This window comes from Cydia amplana, chromosome 14 (genome assembly GCF_948474715.1).
Source record: "Cydia amplana chromosome 14, ilCydAmpl1.1, whole genome shotgun sequence".
Taxonomy (NCBI): domain Eukaryota; kingdom Metazoa; phylum Arthropoda; class Insecta; order Lepidoptera; family Tortricidae; genus Cydia; species Cydia amplana.
In genome coordinates, this window is record NC_086082.1 from 12,179,396 (window position 1) to 12,204,317 (window position 24,922).

At 44.9% G+C, this 24,922-nt stretch overlaps 1 protein-coding gene and 1 non-coding gene across 2 annotated transcripts; one reads left to right on the plus strand and one right to left on the minus strand.

The window, feature by feature from the left end:
• LOC134654393 (U6 spliceosomal RNA) lies at positions 1-104 on the minus strand. Its single transcript, XR_010097325.1, has one exon. It is a non-coding gene; the product is annotated as a U6 spliceosomal RNA (small nuclear RNA).
• A 1,127-nt stretch (positions 105-1,231) lies between these two features.
• Positions 1,232-21,978, plus strand: LOC134654135 (uncharacterized). Its single transcript, XM_063509584.1, has 9 exons — positions 1,232-3,982; positions 5,086-5,247; positions 5,999-6,217; positions 14,053-14,207; positions 14,875-15,100; positions 16,315-16,486; positions 18,074-18,180; positions 20,342-20,458; positions 21,823-21,978. Exons 1-9 carry the CDS (start codon positions 1,427-1,429, stop codon positions 21,925-21,927), a joined length of 3,819 nt encoding a protein of 1,272 aa, XP_063365654.1. The 5' UTR covers positions 1,232-1,426; the 3' UTR covers positions 21,928-21,978.
• Positions 21,979-24,922: the final 2,944 nt, after the last annotated feature.

Genomic DNA, 24,922 nt, shown 5'->3' on the forward strand with positions numbered 1-24,922 from the left:
TACAGAGTGAAATACTTCACGAATTCGCATGTCATTCTTGCGCAGAGCCATGCTAATCTCTCTCTATGTCTAGTCAGATTTAAGTTTATGTACTGCCGAAGTACTCACTTTCCACAAAAATAAATGCAATGTTTGCGATGTAGGTTTGTTCGTTACCTTGTGTCCCTTAGAGCGGAAATATCGTCGACTCCTATTCGGGTACACGTTATTTATCAGCAAGTTTATTACCAAAAAATTAATTTTGCAATATTATATTAACCCGGAACGGGATAAAAAGATAAATTGCTGATAGATACTTGGACAGATAAAAAACCTACACGTCTATAAGCTTCTACCTTAATACGTAGGTTCTACGTAACACGTATTAACTATCCGATCCATTCGTATTCGAAAACACAAATCACTTGAAAGGGTATACCTCCACACATCACCATTTAAGTATTATATAATTTCAACCGTTATTATACACACACAAAGATTTAAACTAACAAGACTCGGAAGAGACTTAATAAAATTAAATTATAATGGTGACACGTGCACGCTTTACCAGCTCGATGTGTTTTCTACCATGTGTTTTAGTATTTTCATTGGCATAGCCACGGTGCGCGCAGGCAGCCTTTGAAAACACTTGCACATCACTATTCCGGATCATTTTTATTTGCTAGATAGTTTAACGGACAACTAAATTTAAATATTTATTTCGAACGGCAAAAGCCGTTAGAAACTGTTTTTCAATATAGTCAGCTAAACTGGGGTACAAATTCAAAAACTCACCAGCAGTTTAGCTTCACGACCTTCCAGATGGAAAAACAGCAAGCCAATGAGGTAATTTGCGTTTGTTTCTAACTGTCAAAATTGTCAAACGCAACTGCCTGAAGTGGTGGGGGTGTGGGAGAGAGATGGACGTATATGCTAGAAAAGGACAATACGACTAACTACAGTGTTGCCACTCTCAATATATTACTTTAGGTTCCGAATATCGGTACAGTTGTTTAATATGTAGCTAGGGTTCATGTAGTCCGCAACGCTGCGTTTTACTCAAAACCCGTTAACCGCAATGAAAGTGATAACAATATACATACATGAATATACATATATGTACATGATAGTTGTGTCTCTTTCTAAATGGTTGCTAAATAAACGCGCGGTTCTTATTCTAATGCGGCGAGCAAATAGTAAAAAACCGTAACTTGCACAATGAGAGGGCAGCTCTAGAACATATGTCAAAAGAAAAAAAAAAGAAACGTCAAAATAGAAAAATAAAAATGGCCGCTTTGTGTTCGTCATTATGTGTTTGGTGTCGTATTTTGCGAGAATACTACACTTAAAACTGGAAATGTGTACTATACATAAGTGAAAACCATCATTATAAACCTATCTTAAGTGGAAACATTCGTTAACCTGCACGTAAAAACAAAAATTTGCAATGTCGGTCGACAAGTCAATGGAGCTCCGAGGCAATGAGATCGATAAAAGCAAACGTCGTCATAGAACTGACGACACTGTTGTTGCGACAGCGGCATTGACTGGAGATTCGCAACAATACGCGAAGATGGAGAATGCAGACGACGGCGCGGGGAAGCCTACAGATTTATGTTTACAAAGCAGCTTGCATTTGGTGTCTAGTACTACAAGTAGTTTAGCCGATACGCCCGGTGATTCTGGTGTTTTGTGTTTGGACAGTGAAGCTTCTGAGGTAACCAGTCAGGCGTTGATGTCACACAGTTTAGTTGGGGCTGAAGAATTAGCGTGCGACAGCCTCTATGATGCTGTTCCATCTTGTTCTCAGGACATGATCAAGAGCACAACCAGCAGCCTCATGACTCGGAGCGACATAGACAATCAGAATATGGGAGCACCTGAAGACATAGTCCCTGAACTCCTTGTAGAAACTAACAAAAAATCTCCAGTCTATGAAAACTTGCCAGATGTAGTTTTAAAAGCTTTGGAGAGTGAGAAAATTTCTAGTGAAAACATAGACAAACCAACACGACCAAATGAGCCAAAGAAATCTCTCTCTGAAGATATTGTGTATAGGAGGAAATGCAAAAAGAAGTCACAAAGCGGAGGCTCACAGAAAAAACGGGTATCATTCCATGAAGATATATTAAACAATACTAAAACGGATAATATTCATATTGAACGAGGTTTCGTCTCATATGGACCAGATAACACATATTGTGATAGGTTTAGGCAAAAGAATAATATTGCAACTGATAGATTTTCATGGTGCGCATCTGGAGATAGGTCACCAAAGTATGCAGCAGATGTGGCGCAGCAGACCATGTCTGACCTACTTGTTTATGGTGACTCCAAAGCTGACCGAAGTGGTGTATTTGAATATTGTCAAGATTATGATCATGAAAATCAGGAGAATGACAATAAAGACAAAGATAACAATAATGAGACAAGGCCGAGAGGGAAATTATATGGATGTGATTCCAACAGCTCCGATTCTAATTTTAGCTGTGACTCGGAGACATCTTCCAGTGACTCATCCTCATCACATTCTAATAAAACAGAAGCTACACTTCTGCACAGAAAATGTGACAAAGCTCAAAAATCATACTCATGTGACGGATTTGAAAACAATGCTCATGTAGCTTTTATGAGGAAAACATACTTCTCTGAAGCTGATATAGATCAACCCCATGATAGAACCAAGAAACCCCTAGAAGTTACAGAAAGCCCAAACAGAGTTAAATCTGTCTTAAAGAAAAAGCGCTACATAACCACCAACGTAGTTGAGGAGAAAAAACAGAATACCAAAGTCTTAAATCTACTGGATGTCAACATTATTGATTCCTTGAAAAGTTTTTACAAGAATTTTAATTTCAATTTTACACCAGAAAAAGGTTTACCTGAGAACAGTATTGAATTGACTAATGTGGTTGAAGCTTTGCCTGATGTGAATCAAAACAAAAAACTATCTAAAAGCTTGGATTCAGGCTTTCAGATTGATGATGAAGATGATTTTGTGGAGATTAATCTAAATGGGCAGCAATTAGAAGCAGCTCCATCTAAAGAGATGATATCCTCAACGAAAAGCAATATTGCAGGAGATAGGACACCTAACGAGGGCTCTCCGCGGCACAAACTCACTCTGAACATGAAAGCGCAATTTGACAAGAAATCTAACAAATCTGATGCTTTTCCGTCCGTAAACAAATATGTTGTGAACTGTGAGAGCACAGTTTACGAACATAAAGGAGTGTCCTACAGTTATGTACACGATACATTCCAGACTGCATTTGATGCCCCCAAGGAAACATTTGTCCCTATACCAGAAAGCACTCCAGTGAAGGAGCTAGTGACTAGTACTAGCAAAGCCGATTTCACTCTAAAGCAGACTGATACAGATTCATCCAGCAGGGCATCTACACCTAAGAGACAATTCAACAAGAATGTTCAGGATGAAACTGAACAGAAAAATGGTATTCCAAAGCATTTATCTTCTCCTAAGAGACAAAATGTCAACCGTTACAGCCGGAAATCTGCTTCTACACTACAGAAAACAAATGAAGAACAACAGCAAACTAGTGACAACTGCTCAAACACAGATAACTCTACTTTAAAAGGTGGTGAAGATTTCGCAGATGACTTCTTTGACAGTCCTTCTCAAAAGATGAACTCTGACAAATCCGCTTTACTGAATCGATATTTGAAGAACGTATGTCAACGTAAAGACTTGGAACTGAAGATACGGAACAATAAGTTCTTTCAAAACAAGTTGCGAATGGAGAAAGGTTTCCCGAGCATCATATATCCGTTTGAGGACGTATCGGATACGTTCCACACTTCCGCGGCGCGGATGTCACGCCTCGTGGACAAAGAGGTGATCGAAAACAAAAGACTGTCGGTGCGGTTGCTGACGGCCGACGAACCGTCCTACTTTGACAGCTTTGAAGATAATGTCGCCATAGAATGCAATGAGAAATTGAGGTTGCAAATATTCTCGTATCCTAATGAAACTCTGAATAGGGTAAGTTGATAAGTTGATTGATTGTTTTTAATTTGACGTTGCGTATCAGTTTAGCTAAATAAAACAAATAGTACCTTACAGAGTACTTTACACCATTGCAACACATCAACATAAATGTATAAAATGTATGTAGGTACTAGGTACCTAGACGTACATGCAGTGTAATTAAGCAGGTACCATTTAATTACGATCTCCACATAATAAGAAATTTATATTTGCATATTACTATTAATATTAATAAATCTCTAAGTTACACTTTCTAGATTAACTTGTCTGAATTTCACACAATTTCATAATAATATTTACATTTCAAATTCATAGCTATCTTTACTAGTTAGACCTTGAAAATAAATTACAAAGATTAGAAGCATGTTAGGGTAAGAAACAACAGGCACCCTGCCGAGAGACGAGGCTAAGGTCACGACACAACGAGTGACTCACTATTCAAACAACAACTTACTAGCTTATGTGCTATGCTAGATAATTAAATTACATTCATACCTACCTACATTCTTAGGGTTCCGTACCTCAAAAGGAAAAAAACGGAACCCTTATAGGGCTTATAGGATCACTCGTGCGTCTGTTTGTCCGTCTGTCACAGCCTATTTTCTCCGAAACTACAATTAAGTTGAAATTTGGACACGTTTCACATAAAAAATACATTGTTAAAAATTGTGTAATGTACGGAACCCTCGGAACGCGAGTCCGACTCGCACTTGGCCGGTTTTATCTTGATCATCTTAATGGTAGATGGCGCTTTTATTTCTTATATAGTTTTTTTTTTAAATTTGTATCCAATTTTGTACCTTACTTGTAAAAACATAAAGTCGGTTGTGGCAGCTAACTAGTACGTAATATACTCGTAATGTTAGATTTACCATCGCCTATCGAAAACAGAAGGCATCATGAATGAAACCGGACTAGTCTTGATAAGTCGTAGTTTCCTTACCTCACCGGGTTAAAATGTTTTCCAATATTTGGGATTACTTTATGGAAAAGCGAAGTCTAGCTTCCCTTAGCTTGCCTTGGCAAAAAGTCGTGACAAAACTAAGAATATAGTTATGTGTTACATCACACACTAAAGTTTATCTCATCACCTGTAGATGATGAAAGTGCAGTCCCAGTACAACATGGAGGACGGTGCATGGACCCCTTTACTGGTGTTCATCACGGACTTCGCCCTCTACGTAGCGGGCCTGACCCCAGGCGGCACTGAATACGACATTCTTTGTCGGCTGCCGCACAATGAATTAGATGCTATTGCGGTAAGTTCTCGTAATTTTCATACATGCTGCATTACAATGTCACCTATAATGTTGGGTTAAGCTAACAAATCTATTCTGTACTGTGGCATAGGAATTAGTAAGTTTTTAACCGTTTGATCATCGAAGATGTTAACTGACGCGCACGGCAACAGCCAAAAATCCTATACCTATCTAGACAGTGACTGATAAGAATGCACACAGGAAGTGGACGCTGTTGACACCCTATATTTTACATTTAGTTTCGACTAGTGTCCGACCGAAACATATTTTTTTGCCGAAACCGAAACCGAAGGTTCGGCTTTGGCTCTCGGCCGAAACCGAAACATTTGTAGACTTATTAAAATTGTTGAAAAAATGTCATTAAACCGCTTTTATACACATTAAGATTGCGTCGACCGTCCAGAGGCGCCTCATTAGGGGAATTGTGTTTTCTAATAAACCAATTAATTTCTGTATACTTACATAAATATTGGTGTCCTACTTGCTCCCCAACTTTTTGGTCTTTGCACATAGTTTAGTTTCATAGTACGAAGTAGGTACCATTTCTTAAGTTTCGGCCCGGCCGAATCTTCGGTCGGACACTAGTTTCGACCAATTTGTGCAGCAAGTTCCTGGTCGATATTTATTTAAATCTTATAGACAATGCCGGATTGATAAATAAGGATAATAAATGAAGATTGCTGTATTTAACGTGAATCTCATCACAATCTTCTTTCTACAATGATTCCTTTAAATTTTTTTTTTTCGCTAGGTCGGTCCCGAAGCGCAATACGTCCAGATCATCGACATCTCGGGCAACATCGCTTGCTCCATCGTGACCGGGGAGTCGTCTCTGGGCGTCCGCCTAGTATCCTCTTTGGAGTGGAGTGCGCGCACTTCGCCGTTGCGCGTACAGCGACCGCCGGCCATCATACCGCTAAGTTGCAAGCATTTGGCAGCTGAAGTGGCTAGGCAAAGACATCAGGACAAGGTAAAAATGTCTACGTATTACATATGTTTCATAGGAACTGTAGGGGGTTCTATTGAAGTTTTTCTAGTGTCTTCTATAGAATGGAGGAGCAAAAACATAGCCATTGCGGGATCGCCTGCGATCGTACCATTCCTGTTCGCATTACTGCATCGTACCACTGAAGTTCCTAGACAAACGCATCATTATAAGGTAGATATTTTAAGTTTCATCGTAGGTAAGTGTAGGCAGCGTGTTCTCTAGGCGTTCGCCTTGTGTCTACTATGGAATGGTGCGGACGAATATCGTTTTGAACTCTTGGGGCGGAATCGTTACTACTTCGTTCATGCAACTTCTAATTTGCGCAGAGATATATCATATGCGAGTAAAACTCAGGACGTAAAGAAGCGGATGCACTCAGTCATAGATGTTTTGCATAAACTAATGATACGTTTACCTCCGATACGTGTTGATACTACTAACTAAAACACGTATGCACGGTTTATCGTAATCACTTCCTGGTGTTGTGCACTGTTATGTTATTTATAGTCACAACATAATATGTTGATAAAATATCTTTATAGTGGTATTAATATGATAGTGTTATCTGCAACTGTCAATGACTTTTCTCATTGAAGGACTAACTTTATTATGTGTTCCGTTCCACGTCTGAGATCTTCATTGAGAGCGTAACGCCTCCGGTGACCGATAGATGCCGCTAGCGTCTATGTAGTCGCTCCGCCGCCTCGCCGTGACGTAGATCCGCTTCCCTTTCCTGCAAACAGACGCCCGCCCCCCGCCACTCGCCGCCGCTATGTCATTGTTTCGTCGACCGTCCTGACCGATGGTCCGCAAATTTTTTTGCGAACATTTTTGCAGCATGGTGCTTTAAAAAATTTCCGATCCAAAGTTTGTTCGATTAAATAGCGAGATATAGCCAGAGATCGCCCCTTCGGCCGTGTACGTAACCGACCTTTCGTAACTGGTAACGAAGGAAGAAAAAATGATCTTTGTACGATACTGGTTTCGAATAAAGATCATTTTTTTCTCGTACGTAATCAGTCACCATCTTTCGAAGGTGGTTCGTAACCAGTTACATAGTAAGAATTAATTTTCTTCATACGATCCTTCGCCTAGACTAAGTAAGGACTAGATTACATAACGAAACTGACTGACTGACTGACATATGAACGCACAGCCCAAACTGCTAGTTCTAGAGATTCCAAATTTGGCACGTAGGTTCCTTATAAGGTCTAGGGGTGCACTAAGAAAGGATGTTTCAAAATTCACCCCCTAAGGGGGTGAAATGGGGGTTCAAAGTTTGTTTGGGGAAAACCTCATTTTTTAGTAGTCTTAGTACGCCGGCGAAGCCGCGGGAAAAAGCTAGTTAATTACAAAGAAAGGCTTAATAGATCTATATTATCATTTAATTATAATTTGGTGCACCTAGTACACTAGCAACTGTATAATGAATTAAAATAAATGCTTGGCGCATAATGTAATGATCCGTTTAAGGGCATAATTTAGTATCGTATTCCCGATTTCGGATCAACTCGTCACACCAAAATTTTGTTCTAACCGGTCATACTGCAGAAAGCAATAATATTTGTTTCAACCCGTCACAAGTAAATTTAGTTCTATTAAGTCACATAGTAATTTTGTAGCTATTGGTCACACTGAAAATCTGTTCCTATTCGTCATTCCGTCAATAAGTTCTAACTGGTCACAAGGAGGATACAGACTATAGAGTCTTCTTTTGAAACTCATTCATGGATATAACAGTTAGTCTAGTCTATAACAGTAAGGAGTTTGAAGAGGTTTCATATCAGTATGTTACCTACGCTCAATGATGATTAAAACATTTTGACTCAGTTACGTATGAGGAATAGATAGTCTTTTTTCGTAATTTCAAATAGAAAATTTCTTCTCTCGTAACTATGGTTACGTACGAAGAAAAAATAATCTTTATTCGAAACCAGTATCGTACAAAGATCATTTTTTCTTCCTTCGTTACCAGTTACGAAAGGTCGGTTACGTACACGGCCGAAGGGGAGATCGCCACTACTAGTCTTTTGGCGGTCTCGGGATCGATCTTCCAACGGTGCTTTTCGATTCTACCCACTTTTTTCTTGCTAAATTATCTTTTACATGCCATGCTGCTAAAATCGTTACCGTTAACTCGCATTTTCGAGAGTGAAGTAGGAAGTGCGTCAACAAGTGGTTTCAAGTGTCGTTTGTTACAACGCGTGGTAACGTAAGTCGCTCCGCATCGGAGAGGAACGTGCGTCATCGTGCCTGCCGCGGGGAGCGGTGCCGGCCCGGCGCGGTGGGGTGCCGGGGTCGCGCTGCAATAGGATAGGTTTGGATTGTCTCAAACCATCTGGTAAGCCAGTTTAATGATATTCTAGCTGTATTTGGCGTTCGGAAGCGCATTGTGAATGCCTATTTGGACGCTAAAGCCCCGGTTCTCGTCCGATTACCGCAGGTGTCGGCCGAGGTCGGTGCTCGTGCTCGGAGCCCGGGAGTATTACCTCGTGTTGTTAGTTTCCGACGCGACAGTCGTGTCGTTCGCCGCGTCGGCGCTGTCGACTTTCTCTTGTCGTCCGAGGTGACTCCAAGAAGCCGCGACGCTGCGGGCCGGCGCCCGAAGTGTCGCGGCGCAGGCGCTTCCGGTCCGTGGGACTCCGAGAGACGTCACGCGCCCGCTCCTGTTGCTACGGTCGCGGCGCGGGTGGATCGCGGACCTCTCGGTCCCGTCCTGGCGCCAAGGTGAAGGCGGACCGGACCACGGGGAGCACGCTACTGCATCTCGACTGCTCAAAGTGGAAGGAAGGTAAGTTACGTGGAAGCCACTCTGTGGAAACACTACGAGTACAGCGGCGGAGCCGTTCGCCGCGCCGGTTGCCATCTATCAAGGCGTCGGGCAACAGTGTCGCCGTGATGTTGCGTGCAACTACGCCACCATGGTGGCGCCAGTCGCCACGCGCACGTCTCCCCCCCTGTGCCGGCGAAAGACGCTACGGTGGCGCTGCCCGCCACGCGCATCGGCGCCTCCTGAGCCGGCAACGTCCATCACGCGCATCGGCGCGATGGCGCGTCACGCACCGGCGCCTCCCGAGCTGGCGGTGGCTGTAGCCACGATTGGCGCCGCCCACCTCACGCATCGGCGCCTCTTGAGCTGGCCGCCACCATGGCGCCTCACGCACCAGCGAAACAGTGGCGGGCCGCCACGATGGCGGCACCCACCTCACGCTCCGGTGCCACCCGAGCTGGCCGCCACGATGGCGCCTCTCGCCTCACGCACCGGCGCCTCCCGAGCTGGCCGCCACGATGGCACCTCTCGCATCACGCGCCGGCGCCTCCCGAACTGGCGGTGGCTGCCGCCACGATGGCGCTTCTCGCGTCACGCGCCGGCGCCTCCCAAGCTGTCGGTGGCTGCCGCCACGATGGCGCCTCTCGCGTCACGCGCCGGCGCCTCCCGAGCTGGCGGTGGCTGCCGCCACAATGGCGCTTCTCGCGTCACGCGCCGGCGCCTCCCAAGCTGTCGGTGGCGGCACCTCTCGCGTCACGCGCCGGCGCCTCCCAAGCTGTCGGTGGCTGCCGCCACGATGGCGCCTCGCGCGTCGCGCGCCGGCGCCACCCGAGCTGGCGGTGGCTGCCGCCACGATGGCGCTTCTCGCGTCACGCGCCGGCGCCTCTGCCGCCACGATGGCGCTTCTCGCGTCACGCGCCGGCGCCTCCCGAGCTGTTGGTGGCTGCCGCCACGATGGCGCCTCTCGCGTCACGCGCCGGCGCCTCTGCCGCCACGATGGCGCTTCTCGCGTCACGCGCCGGCGCCTCCCGATATGTCGGTAGCTGCCGCCACGATGGCGCCTCTCGCGTCACGCGCCGGCGCCTCCTGAGCTGGCGGTGGCTGCCGCCACGATGGCGCTTCTCGCGTCACGCGCCGGCGCCTCCCGAGCTGTTGGTGGCTGCCGCCACGATGGCGCCATCCGAGCTGGCGGTGGCTGCCGCCACGATGGCGCCTCGCGTCACGCGCCGGCGCCACCCGTGCTGGCGGTGGCTGCCGCCACGATGGCGCCTCTCGCGTCACGCGCCGGCGCCTCCCGAGCTGGCGGTGGCTGCCGCCACGATGGCGCCGCCCACCTCATGCACCGGCACCTTCCGAGCGGCGGCGGTTGCCATGATAGCGCCGGCAATTACGTCGATGCTGCAAGTACGACGCTGTCGTCCTTTGCAATGGCACCCATGTTCTGTTCGTAAGAAAACTTACCTGTTGCCGTTCCCAATGATATCGCCAGCGGCCGCGTCGATGCAGCCCGCCAAGCCGACGCCGGCCGGGCGCCACGCCGCTGCCGTCCGGCGCCACGTGTACCACGGTACCAGTTTTCCCTGTCCACATGGCCCCATTGAGGTACGCAGGCGCTTATAGCTATGGTGCAAGCTGTTGTCGTGCTGACGAGCAGACCGCTAAACTCTTGCTTTCGGTTGAGGATTCCTCCGTCGCCAAGGCGACGGCAGACAAGGTCCCGTGTGCTCCGCTCAAAACCGAGGTTGAAGGCATTGAAAAGGTTTGCAGTGTTCACATAATTATCTCTCTGCTTGCCCGCGCTCTCCAGCTTAAGTTCCGTCTTACAAAGACGAACTCGTTCGCCAAGCCCCTAATAAACAAAATGGGACAAATAAACCCGCTGCGCCTGAACGAGCTTGTGTTTCCGGTGCCAAGAGAAAGGGGCCAGGAGGACTCCAGCAGTTTCCATCTGTCTGTCTTCGACTTTATCGAAACAGTTTTGTTAAGCAAAGCGCCAAAGTCGATTTTAGACTTGATTTCATCAGTGCGATTTCCTTAAAAGCATGCTACCATGCTCCTATACAAGTTTGACTGAAGGTTTTTCGTTTTCTCAACATACAGACCTGCCTTGCTGCCGAGTTTCTCACAGAAACTATACTCGATGCCTCCTGTTCACTCGCAAACGTTAGTTTATGGAGATTGCACCGTCGTAGTCCTCACCTTATACCTGTAGTCCGTTAATAATGGTAGACAATGTACGAAGTGAGGCCCTTCAAGTGGAGAGTAATCGTTAACGGGCCGCACCTGCAGCGCTGACGACAGGAGTGTACTACAAACATACAACCGGTTACTACGGTTGTCGAAAAAACTGCTGATGCCAGCAGATCGTCTATAGTTCGCGCTGGGTCCTTGCTACTTACCAGGTCAGTATAACCCCCAAAGGAGACGGTTTATCAAAAAGTCACTGCGTCCCCCGAGTGGCAGCTGCGCCCAGAAGCCGCCGCCGAGACTATCTTCGCCTGATAGGCGCCTTGTTGGTCGGCCTCTCCGCTTTCGAGAGCCCTCGCACTGTACCACGGTATGTCTTAATCGACTCTTTGAAGTGCTACCACGACGCGTTTGGCAGCTGCCGGTGATACGACTTGGCATGGATATCTCCACCTCCCAGGCTAGTCTGTTTACTGTGACGGCGTGATGAGGAGAGCTTTCTCGCAGCTGTGGTAAGCTTGCAATTTACTGGCGGTCCTAGTGAACACAACGTCAGACCGCCATCCCTTACGAGTCAACGACCTTAAGAATCGAGGCGTATCTCCTGTCAGATAGGACGCTCCAACACCGAGCCGGCGATAACCGGGTATTTCCGGTTCCGGTACTGGTTGTCTAGAAAACCAGTACCGGGGAGCACTCCCTAGATCGTCCCCTTGTCAAGGTCGCTGTACGCCCACAATGTAGAAATGATCTTCATGGTGCATCAAAAATGAGATCGACTGCCAGGTACCTCTAATACCCAGTGAGGTAGCAAGCTATCTCAGACATCTATTTCTATTCTCCATGTTAGCTTTCAGAATGATACTTGTTCAGAAGCCTGTAACAAGGGCTGTATGTGAACCACTATCGGTCACTATGCCTTCTTCCATCGTCATTAATAGCGAGACCAGCGCCTCCCAAACCACCAGCTTGGGACGCGAGAAATCTTATTCAAATTACTTGCCCTAACTTGAATAATCCTACAACGTACCTATATAGAAGAGCTGCCGCACCTTTACTGTTAGCATCAGGCCGCAGGGTCAATGACCTTACCCTACTACACTGTAGCCCGGGCAATTACACAGATAACTTTGACGCTATTATTTTGTGTCCGAAATTCGGTTCTAAACCAGATAACGCGTCTCACCGACTGGACTCTCTTAGAAGCTTCTGAATAAAGTATAGACCCAGTAGGTAGTCTGGGTACGTCAACTTGTGAGAATTACACAAAATGTTAGGGGACACTGCGCTTATTTCCTTCAGACACAGTAGTCTCATCCAATCCGGCCTCGCCTACGATTGCTTTCGATCCATGATGTACTTAATCACTAAATTAGCTGGAAAACTATCCAATTACTTAGCGATATTTTGGCTTAAGTTAATTGGGAACATGACTTTCTTTAGATGATCCTATCGCCGAGATTCTGCGGATCGGATGCGATTTCGAATGAGAAATCTCTCAAACCAGTTTAACGTCAGATTCGAACCTGGGATTACAGTTTAAATTCTCAATTTCCTGTAATGCATCATTATAACGAGTTATTGTGATTTCATGGGTTGCAATAAGGCGTATATATTTATTTTTTCTCTGAGTTATATGACAGTAGGTGTAGCCCTAACGCTTGCGCGCCCGCTGACTCGCCACCAGGAGATAATAAACAGGTCTCAATGAAGATCTCAGACGTGGAACGGAACACATAATATAAAAATTTTACCTTCCAATAAAATTATTATTATGTTTCCTTCCACGTCTGAGATCTGAGTAATGCCTTCCTGGCAGGCTACTAGGCTACTTTTATACCGACGGTACTTCTCCTCAACAATGACATAGCGGCGGCGAGTGGCGGGGGGCGGGCGTCTGTTTGCAGGAAAGGGAAGCGGATCTACGTCACGGCGAGGCGGCGGAGCGACTACATAGACGCTAGCGGCATCTATCGGTCACCGGAGGCGTTACGCTCTCAATGAAGATCTCAGACGTGGAAGGAAACATAATAATAATTTTATTGGAAGGTAAAATTTTTATATTGTAGATATTTTTCTTTACCTTGTTTACATTTAAAAATTTACAAATAAAGATAACGAACATAACAAGTTTGTAAGTGCAGAGTGATAATTGTTTATCAATAATTTAGGTTTCTATAATTATGAAGGCATTTATGACATATTTTTTGGTACAAATCTCATCTCAGCAATTTGCAATCCATGCAACCCAGAAAGGGAACTATGCCTTATGAAATATTCACCAGTGGTAGGTAAACCGCTGCTCTCGAGTGTCATGCTTTAATTCACCCATAAAATGAACCCTTGAGAGTTCTTACACCACTGAAAACAACATTTGCGGATCTTTGAGCTTCCAAAAAATGGTGATTTCTACTGCAGATGGCCCTACTCCCGGTCTGAAATGATCGACCCTTACCTCTTCTACCGATGCTCAAATATTTTTACTGTGTCATTATTGTCATTAACTCATTAGAGTGTAGCAGTTGCAAAAAACCGAACAAGTGCAAACTTCGGACTCGCGTTCCAAAAGTTCCGTACATTACCCAATTTTTAATACCTAATGTTTTTTTTTATGTGGAACGTCAATTAAATGTCTTTTACGTGAATAAAATTTTATTTTATTTATTTATTTATTTCCTGTCATCTATCGAAAGAACTATTTTATGTATTTTATTCAAAATGTTTGACCCAGTAGTTTCGGAGATAAAGGGGGGGGTGAATGGTCGGACAGACAGACAGACGCACGAGTGAGCCTATAAGGTTCCGTTTTTTTCCTTTTGAGGTACGGAACCCTAATAAGTGGGTTTTTGGTTTGTTTTAGGTATCGGACATCTTGTACTACGGTCGCGTCTTGTCGGGGGACGCGGGCGACCGTCTTATAGAAGCGCCGGGGGCTTTCGCTCCGCCGCTCGAGGGCTATCTCATGTGCCGCACCGACCGCAGCAAACGCTTCGAACCTTGCTACTTCTTACTCAGGTATGCTACTACCTTAATGGTTATTGACAAAAACTTCGTATTATGAAAAGAGCCGGGGGCCACTATGAGAAAAAAACAACGGGTTGCGCTCCGGGAGTCCCGACAGAAGTAAAAACTCAATGACTAGTCCATCCATTGACCCATCCTCCTTTCTATTGAAAAACTTTAGTTCCGAAATTGCTGGTCAGTGAGCTTGTTTAAAATTCGAAATTCAAATTTGTAGCGTTAATTGTTTAAAATTCGAATAGAAATTGTAAAGTTACCTTGCAGACCTCGCATCTAAATATATTTGGTCATGATATCCTATAATTGTTTTTTTTTTCAAAAAAATTTTACACCCAGTACTTTCGGTGATGGGGGAGGGGAAGGTCGGACAAATAGACGCACGAGTGGTCCTATGAGGGTTCCGTTTTTCCCCTATGACAACTTTTCATCAGTTATCCCTAAGATTGCCAGCCATTGTCATCACACGATTTAATTATGACGGGAATGCTTTTCTTTAGGTGTTTGCTCAAGATTTTACAATGCATATGTGATTCAGAATACAAAGTTTTAAGACGTGTCTAAGTTGGTCGCTTTGTCGTGCTTTAAATTAAAATAACTAAACATAAGATTATTTATGATACTATCGTTAATCGCGATCGATACAAATGTCTTTTTATTTCAGAGCGGGTGTCCTTCAATGGGGTCCTCACCCGCCCGACGCCAACACGTCCCTACCCAACGCCATCGCGCTGCGCTCCGTGGTGGGCGTGCGGCGCCACGTGGACAGCTCGCGCCGCCCGCACTGCTTCGAGATCGCCACCAACACCGGCGCCAGGCTGCTGCTCGCCGCGCCCGACGACCCCGCCGCCTCCTCCTGGCTGCAGTCGCTGCTGCTGCACGCGGCGCAGGTACACACACGTCCCACACCACCCTCCCCGCCCGCACTGCTTCGAGATCGCCACCAACACCGGCGCCAGGCTGCTGCTCGCCGCGCCCGACGACCCCGCCGCCTCCTCCTGGCTGCAGTCGCTGCTGCTGCACGCGGCGCAGGTACACACACGTCCCACACCACCCTCCCCGCCCGCACCGCTTCGAGATCGCCACCAACACCGGCGCCAGGCTGCTGCTCGCCGCGCCCGACGACCCCGCCGCCTCCTCCTGGCTGCAGTCGCTGCTGCTGCACGCGGCGCAGGTACACACACGTCCCACACCACCCTCCCCGCCCGCACTGCTTCGAGATCGCCACCAACACCGGCGCCAGGCTGCTGCTCGCCGCGCCCGACGACCCCGCCGCCTCCTCCTGGCTGCAGTCGCTGCTGCTGCACGCGGCGCAGGTACACACACGTCCCACACCACCCTCCCCGCCCGCACTGCTTCGAGATCGCCACCAACACCGGCGCCAGGCTGCTGCTCGCCGCGCCCGACGACCCCGCCGCCTCCTCCTGGCTGCAGTCGCTGCTGCTGCACGCGGCGCAGGTACACACACGTCCCACACCACCCTCCCCGCCCGCACTGCTTCGAGATCGCCACCAACACCGGCGCCAGGCTGCTGCTCGCCGCGCCCGACGACCCCGCCGCCTCCTCCTGGCTGCAGTCGCTGCTGCTGCACGCGGCGCAGGTACACACACGTCCCACACCACCCTCCCCGCCCGCACCGCTTCGAGATCGCCACCAACACCGGCGCCAGGCTGCTGCTCGCCGCGCCCGACGACCCCGCCGCCTCCTCCTGGCTGCAGTCGCTGCTGCTGCACGCGGCGCAGGTACACACACGTCCCACACCACCCTCCCCGCCCGCACCGCTTCGAGATCGCCACCAACACCGGCGCCAGGCTGCTGCTCGCCGCGCCCGACGACCCCGCCGCCTCCTCCTGGCTGCAGTCGCTGCTGCTGCACGCGGCGCAGGTACACACACGTCCCACACCACCCTCCCCGCCCGCACCGCTTCGAGATCGCCACCAACACCGGCGCCAGGCTGCTGCTCGCCGCGCCCGACGACCCCGCCGCCTCCTCCTGGCTGCAGTCGCTGCTGCTGCACGCGGCGCAGGTACACACACGTCCCACACCACCCTCCCCGCCCGCACTACTTCCAGATAACAATTTATAAATAACCTATTTGTTCCAGGCGTTGGAAGAGAAAGACGGGCTGTCCGTGGAGCGTGCAGGGCCGCCGTGCGCGTGCACCGTGCTGGTGACGGCGCGGGAGGTGCTGAGCGTGCGCGCGCCCTTAGACCTCGCCTTCGTGCCCGGCGCCGCTGCCTACCTCAAGCAGCGCGGCGAGGAGGCGCTGCTCAAAGGTACATAAACTTGGTCAACCAGATCTTGACAGTAGAAAAAGGCGGCAAATTTGAAAATTGTAGGCGCGAAGGGATATCGTCCCATAGAAAATTTGAATTTCGCGCCTTTTTTAGGGTTCCGTAACCAAAGGGTAAAAACGGGACCCTATTACTAAGACTCCGCTGTCCGTCCATCCGTCCGTCCGTCCGTCTGTCACCAGGCTGTATCTCACGAACCGTGATAGCTAGACAGTTGAAATTTTCACAGATGATGTATTTCTGTTGCCGCTATAACAACAAATACTAAAAACAGAATAAAATAAAGATTTAAGTGGGGCTCCCATACAACAAACGTGATTTTTGACCGAAGTTAAGCAACGTCGGGCGGGGTCAGTACTTGGATGGGTGACCGTTTTTTTGCCTGTTTTGCTCTATTTTTTGTTGATGGTGCGGAACCCTCCGTGCGCGAGTCCGACTCGCACTTCGCCGGTTTTTTACTGACAAGATTTGGTTGACCAGCTTTAGCTATTCTGTGCGTTATTTATAAACGGTTGCTAACTTAATCAGTTGATGATCGTCGTTTGTCCCTATCTGTCGTTATGCCACAGAGAGGTACAAACGACGATCATCAGCTGATTAACTTAGCAGACGTTTATGAATAAGGCGGTTATATATTATTAGAGTTCCGTACCCAAACGGTAAAAACGGGACCATTACAAAGACTCCCCTGTCCATCTGTGTGTCTGTCCCCGGGCTGTATCTCGTGAATCGTCATAGCTAGACAGTTTAAATTTTCACAGATTACTAAAAAGTCCGACTCGCACTTATCGGGTTTATAGATAAGTTAGTGTCTACAGGTTTTTTAACCTTTTGAACTCCAAGAACACCTATAGGCTACGAGATGGCGTTTTTTTTTAAAGCTTAGAAAAAATTTCAATGCTTTCGGACACAAATCGAATTTCGTGAAAAGATACATCGGAAAAACACTTACCTATTAATTGTTACAACAAACAACGGCAAGAAAAACAAAGAACTATATCAAGCAATATTTTTTGCGTCGAGATTCCGACACTCATTATTAATTAGTAATAGGCTACATGACTCATTTTTTTTTATGGTATCAATCGATCGGGTTTGTTTTTAGGATCAAATGTCTATATGGGACCCATTGCATTAAAGTAACACAAAAGTCAGAAATTGTAGTCAAAGTCCGACAGTCGCACTTCACTCGCGAAACGCCCTATACAAAACGGCCAGAGGCCGTGACGTCATCGCCCATCTTGTAGTATGGACAAAACAAGAAAATTGCGTTTTTGTCGGTGAAATATTGCGTTTATGTATATAGTTGCTATACAATATTTTTTTGGATGAAATGTAAGGTATCGAATGGTACCCTTACTTTTATCGTTTTTGGAAGTTAAAAAAAACTTAAATTTTGAAACTTTCAGGTCCTGTAATTTTGTAATTTTTCAATATTTCATATTAATATCCACATTATTGTGATAAATTGCTCGTTTGCTATCTATTTTACTAGATTTTGTTATAAAATTCAACATGTGTCATCATCCCTATTGTGTGTACTTATTGTTTTTTTTTTTTTTGTTTTAGAATACATAGCGGAAATGCGGACCGACGTCGAGATACTGGCGTGCGGCTCGCTCAAGAACTTAACTGCATTCAAAATACCCGACACAGACGAGAACTGGTGCTGTTTGGTGAGATACTACAACTATAATATTTTAAGTGAATTTTAGTTTGTAATTTTTAAGGTTCCGTACCTCTAACGGAAAAAACGGAACCCTTCTAGGATCACTTGTACGCCTGTGTGTCTTTCTGTCCGACCATTAGTTAGACCCAGTAGTTTCGGAGATAAAGGGGGGGGGGCTTTATTTCCGATTCACTGGGTCTAAAATTTTGAAAAAAATACACAATAGTTCTTTAACTATAGATGACAGGAAAACCTATTATAAATGTGCAGTCAAGCGTGAGTCGGACTTAAAGTACGGAACCCTTGCAACTCGAGTCCGACTCCCACTTGACCGGTTTTTATTTTAAGGCTTTGAATTATTTGTTTTATACTTTATTTAATTTTTAATAAATTTAACCTCTTTTAAGTTACCTTATCATTTACTCTCAAGAGTCTGAAGACCAGAAGTAATTGAGAATTTGTCTGACCATGTTTCGGACCCAGGCATACCGGATTCGTGTGCGTAGGCGTGGACGCGCACGTACGCGTTGTAATGTACAGATTTTTATGAGAGATGGCACACCGCTTGCGTGACGTCTGCGTGCGCAGCTCCAACATCTTCGCGCACGCGCATGTGTTCTTCTACGTTCACGCAGTTTTAGTTGTCACTCGTTGCCATGGTTACGTTCTCCTGGGTCACTTTTTAAACCTGATTTTTATGCATTTAAATTCACCAAACACGCTTTTTGGTGATTCTTTTATAAACCCTTTCCATTGAGGGTCAGCTGACCGGACAGAATAACAACAAGAAATAATTGATCCACCCTAGTATATTTATAACGGAAAGCTACCGTAGCGTGTGTGATGGATTCTCGAAACGTAGATTTAATAGGTATAGTTTGTCGATTTCTAACAGGCCTCGAACGGCTTATCCTTTGTATATTGTTAAGTGAAACCGCACGTGCTTCTAGCTGCCTAAAAAAATGGTTGGGCCGTTTTTACCGGTTACTGAATTACCACTCAATAAGCGATTGCAATAAGGTTCAAAATGGACTAAAGGAAAAATATTTTTCTAGGCTGTGTGTGGTCCATTTGACTCGCCGGCACTCAGTACTACGGTTACTGACAGCCTGCGAGTCGAACGCTACAGAACCAGTCTAAAATGTGCCATCGAGATGCGTAACAAAGGCGCGTTATCGGAGAGCGCACCTACACTGGTTTTTGAGCGTTGGACTAGCCCGCGCTCAGGTGCCAAATAGAATAAATAAGACCCTTTTTTGCGGGTAAGTAGCACGTGCGGTTTTACTTAACAATAGACTAGTGGCTCTGTGAGCTGTAGACCTCTCGAGCATAGCTTATTGGGACCGTGCACGATGACAGCGCCACACAGCGGTTTGACAGCATCAACAATACAAAGATTTTAATTTATTAAAAAAAAATACGAAGTTTAAGTGAAAAAATAAAAAACAAAAAGTTATTTCTTACTGGGGATCGAACCCAGACTTTCTGTGTGCAAACAAAAAAAGCGATTGTTTACAAAATGCGCCATGATAGTTCTTAGCTAAGCTGACGAAATTCGGCTACTCATTCTCGAGTACAAACTAAATATCTAAATACCGCCTAAACCAGCAATACAATTTTTCTGCATTTTTTGCCATTTACTATGTAAATATGTCTCAAAAAGAAAATACTCTTATGATATCGACACTACTATTTGTTTAAGCGCGAGTTATCACAACTCCTCTATTTTTTTAAATTTCCAAAAACGGGATCGACAAAAAAATTGTATTTACTCATAGAATCTGGTCACAAAATTTCACAAGAATCGGTTGAGAATTGTGACCTGTAGAGGAGAACATCCGGACATACAAAAGCAAAATGCCCGAGTCAAAACGTAGACCTTCGCTACGCTTCGGTCAATAAAGGATTCTCCGTCGGGGCCTGTTTTTTTTTTTTTTTTTGTCGCGATGTGGCGCGCGCTTAGCACAGCTCTTGTGAGCAAGGACCCCGCTAAGGATACGGGCGAGCCTTGCTCATATGCATATCTGTCGCCAGTTTTCCCTTAGTCGCCTTATACGACACCTACGGGATGAGATGGGGTGGTGCTATTCTTTTCTGATGCCGGCGCCACACGGCACCGTCGGGGCCTGTTAGAAATCGACAAACTATACGTACTTTTACTTGTGCAGGAATGGTCCGTGTGCGAGGCGCGCGAACGTGGTTCAGGACTGGCGCTGGTGATGGCCAGTGGCGCTGAACTGGAGCGGCTCATCGCCGCCGTCGAGCGGGCATTCTGTGCACTCACTGTAAGTAACAACTATTTGTTTATTTGAAACTTCAACACTATAGTTCGTTTTTTTTTAGCATTAGAAAAAGAATACGCGGTATCTACCTACATGTCTTTATATTGAAAAACGCTTTTTTAAATCAGGGACTATTACTTATGAAAGCAAAAGAATGTAAATATAGCTGGTCAACCAAATCTTGTCAGTAAAAAAAGGCGCGAAATTCAAATTTTCTATGGGACGAGATCCCTTCGCGCCTACATTTTTCAAATTTGCCGCCTTTTTCTACTGTCAAGATCTGGTTGACCAAGTATAATTGTATATGATTCATAACTGTTACATATTTGCCGTGACTTGTTTTTCAAAAATGTTTTTCAATAAAAAGACACGTAACGATTGTTTATCTTTTTTCTAATGCTATAAAAACGAACTATACTACACACAGTTATACAGAGCTTAATAAACAAGAAAGAAACCAATAAAAATGCTCATACAAATACAAGTAACGTGTAACAAAATCTCCACCGACTAACAGGTGCTAGACGCCTGGTTCTACACTCCTGGTACAATTTTCCGGGGCCAACTCTTAAGGGCCGGATGCATCAAACACAGTTGACGGACCACTAACGGCACTCAGCAGTTAACTATGAGACTTCCCATACAAAATTTGGCGAACTCTTTAATGGTGACAGACGGTTTGGTGCACCGGACGGTATCGGCCTGCCAGTTGTTCGGAACTGTCAACTTTTTGTTCTAACTGACAGGCCGATATCGTCCGGCGGACTGGTAATCAGTGGGCTCCTTTAGTCTATTAGATCAAGTTACAAGTCTTTGAAGGCCTTTCGGTGAAACTTTAACCTTAACTATGTATAGTTTGTAGCTTTCTAATAGAGCCCGACGGTTTATCCTATTGTCTATTGTTCAGTAAAACCGCACGTGCTACTTACCTGCAAAAAAGGGTCTTAATTATTCTAGTTGGCACCTGAGCGCGGGCTAGTCCAACACTCAAAAAACCAGTGTAGGTGCGCTCTCCGATAACGCGCCTTTGTTACGCATCTCGATGACACATTTTAGACTGGTTCTGTAGCGTTCGACTCGCCGGCACTCTGTAACCGAAGTACTGAGTTGAACGGACCACACACATACTGACAAAATATTTATCCATTTGTTCATTTTGAATCTTATTGCAAATTCCATAGGAGTTGTAATTCCATTACCTGGGTAAAGTGAACACACGATTTTTTATGCAGGTGGTTGTGGCACGTGGCACGAGCGGTTTTACTTAACAATAGACAATAGGATTACCCGTCGGGCTCTATTAGAAAGCTACAAACTACACAAATAGTTTGCAATTCAAAGTTTATAACATGATACTCTCCCAACAGAGCGAGCCGTTCCCGCTAAGCGTGGTCGAGGCGTCCAAATCTGCGTGCAGCACCGCGCACTCCAAATTCGAGGCCGCCTGGACGCACATGCTGCCGCAGCAGTAGACAGGTACAAACGAGGACCGATTATAGATCTTAACAAATTGTAATAAGGTTCACAGGTGGTCAGATGCGGCTTCTGTTGTTCTGTAGACAGCTACGAAACAGGCTGACCTTTTATAGACCTTATACCACTGTAACAAGGGTCAGATGTGGTCAGTGGCTTCGATAATGTTAGCTAAGTCGACATCAGTGGATGAGTGCTATGCGATAATTCACTTATTCCCACATTCGAACTCAAGACTCGCTCTTTTAATTCAAAGTCTTCGAATTCGTCAAAATAAAAGTACCTAATACTGCCCTCCTAAGATAAAAGGCCGTATTTTCAAAGAACACTATATGAAAATACGGCCTTTTACCTTAGGATGGCAGAATAATCCTAGATACCGCGGATAGCACTGCACCTACTACAATTAGCGGAAAGATCAAATGTAACTCGACAATTAATTATAAAACTTCCCTTACAATCTTAGCGAACGCTTTAACGGTAACAGGTGGTTTAGTGCGTCCGACCCTTAGGGCTCATTTAGACGATGTGAGAACTCGCATGCGAGTTTCATTACATTGCGGAATTTGATCGGTCGGTTGAATTGGACGTAACCAACAGTCCGCAATGTAACTAAAATCGCATGCGAGTTCGCGCGCCGTCTAAATCAACCCTTAGCCTATTTCCAGGTGTTGGACACTGTAGTGTACAGGAGTCTAGGATTGAGTGGAAGAAGCGGCGATCTATTTAAAGGACTACGTTTAGCTAGACTCGTTCACATTTTCCCAGTACGAGTATGGTAGGCAATTTCACTAAAATAATGGCGGTGTAAAAAAATCTGTTTTGGTCGTAATTCTACAGAAAACGACAAGCACCCTCTAAGGCTCTAGGTTAATTAACAAAATGTATATTTATCGACTTAAACAATTTACTTAAAGCGTATAATTATGTAGTGGCTTTTTGTGCTAATAAAATATAACAATGAAACGTACAATCTTACCGTACTGTGAATTTCTATCTTGCGTCAATGTATTTAGGATACTTTTGAAACAATTAAAACGCCTAAGAGAAGGCATATTCAATTAAATTATTTTAAAATACAGCGATATGATTAAACTAACTCGCATTGAAAGAAAGGTATTTTCGCAGTTTCACTTTTAACTGTGCCTTTTTAACTGTGACGGATCGTTCCGTGTGAGCTTAGTCGATATTGACATGAGATATGAAACAGTAACAGTGTAGTCAAGTTATGTACATATTATTAACTCTGTCTCTCTAAAATTGGATATAGTACTTAGATACTCATATTATAATCCTTTTAACCGATATACGACGAAGAAATCTATTACTTGTAATATTAATAGACTCAGGAATTATAATATTTTATTCATGAGTATCAGCTTGCATTCTATAAATATAATTGAATTAAAATTCACTACTAATGAATATGTCATACTATGAGAGATTCCAGGATCGATCCATATTCAAACTACGATTTGTTTTCGTTGGTAGATCTTAGGCAAAAAAATGTCAAAAAATAGGCAAAACATTGAATTATACAGATGTGTAATAATCATTTATTTACAAACAAGATATATACAGTGGTATTACTAAAAGAAATTAAAAACTAGCTTAAATCTAAAATAGGCCCTTGAGGCATTGTACCAAGGATGCTGGCGACATTTCCTCGCTGTATCGCAATGCTGATACGTTGTGCGAGGTAGCCGCCAGCTCTTCGGTCACCAGTTACGTCAACCAGACGCTTCACGACTTCTGCGAACAACTTATGCGCGCTGGGACCCCACGGACCTAGAGTTTATTATACAGATTGTATTTACAATTGTATAATTCTGTCAAACAGAACCTCTCCACTTAGCACAATCGTAAATATTCAATAACATTTATGCTTCCCCGCTAATAGTCTGGCTAATGAATGAAAGTTGAACCATCCAATTTAACCTTTTCGACGCCGTGTCAAACACAAAAGCTGTCACGCTGACGCCACGTCACCGAAGTGTCAAAACTGAAATTGAACTTTATGCATATGCACGTAGGTCTATGTTGCCCTCCTAAGGTAAAAGGCCGTATTTTCAAAAAACGCTATATGAAAATACGGCCTTTTACCTTAGGAGGGCAGTATGTTGCTCTGTGGTCTGTGACCGATTAATCGATCTTTGGCGTTGAACTTACGGTGCGGATATATCGGTCATTGGCGTCCACAGTTGGCGTCCAAAAGGTTAAAGAGACAACATCATTGGTCAAATGATCATTGTTCTATGCATGTTGTCCAGTATTGGTTGTAATTGTTTCGGGTCAATTTTCCTTAGCCAGACTATTTTTATTTTATAATAGTCGTCCAGTGTAATAAATACTCAAGCGTGTAATATAACTTCATAAGCAAGCATACGTAGTCGTATGCAAAAATGTAGTTAGTTACCCGTAATTATTCGTAGGTAGCTTAAGACATTAAGACACCATAGATACACAGTATAATACAAATTATAATCGATTAGTCCAATCCTTATAATATAACAAGCATTTCTTTAGAAAAGGAATAGTGTTTTTGGTATTCTCAGACGAGAAAGGATATGTAGTTTTTCGTGGTCGGTTTACGCGGCTTATTATATCGAATATATAACTGCATATCTACAAGATATATCCCAAGTGAAAACGTTTATGTTTCATGTAATATAGTAAATAATGTAATGTTTACATTTGATTATTTTTGTAAGTCGGAGGTATTTGTAGATGGCTTAGTCAGAGTTTTTGTGAATGCGCTATTCTGAGACTTGTGCTTTAGTGAGTTGTTCAGGTGAGACCTTACCCTCTAAAACTGAAACACTCAATGTATTGACACTATTGATGTCTTGCAGAAAATTTCATCATAAACTTTAAAGATTTTACAGTCTCTGTAAGTTGTTGCGAGATTAACATGAATTAAAAGGGTCAAAATACTTTCCGTTGTCTTGTTTTTTGTCCCCAAAAAATGTGACGGAGTGGGTGAAATTTAGTTTT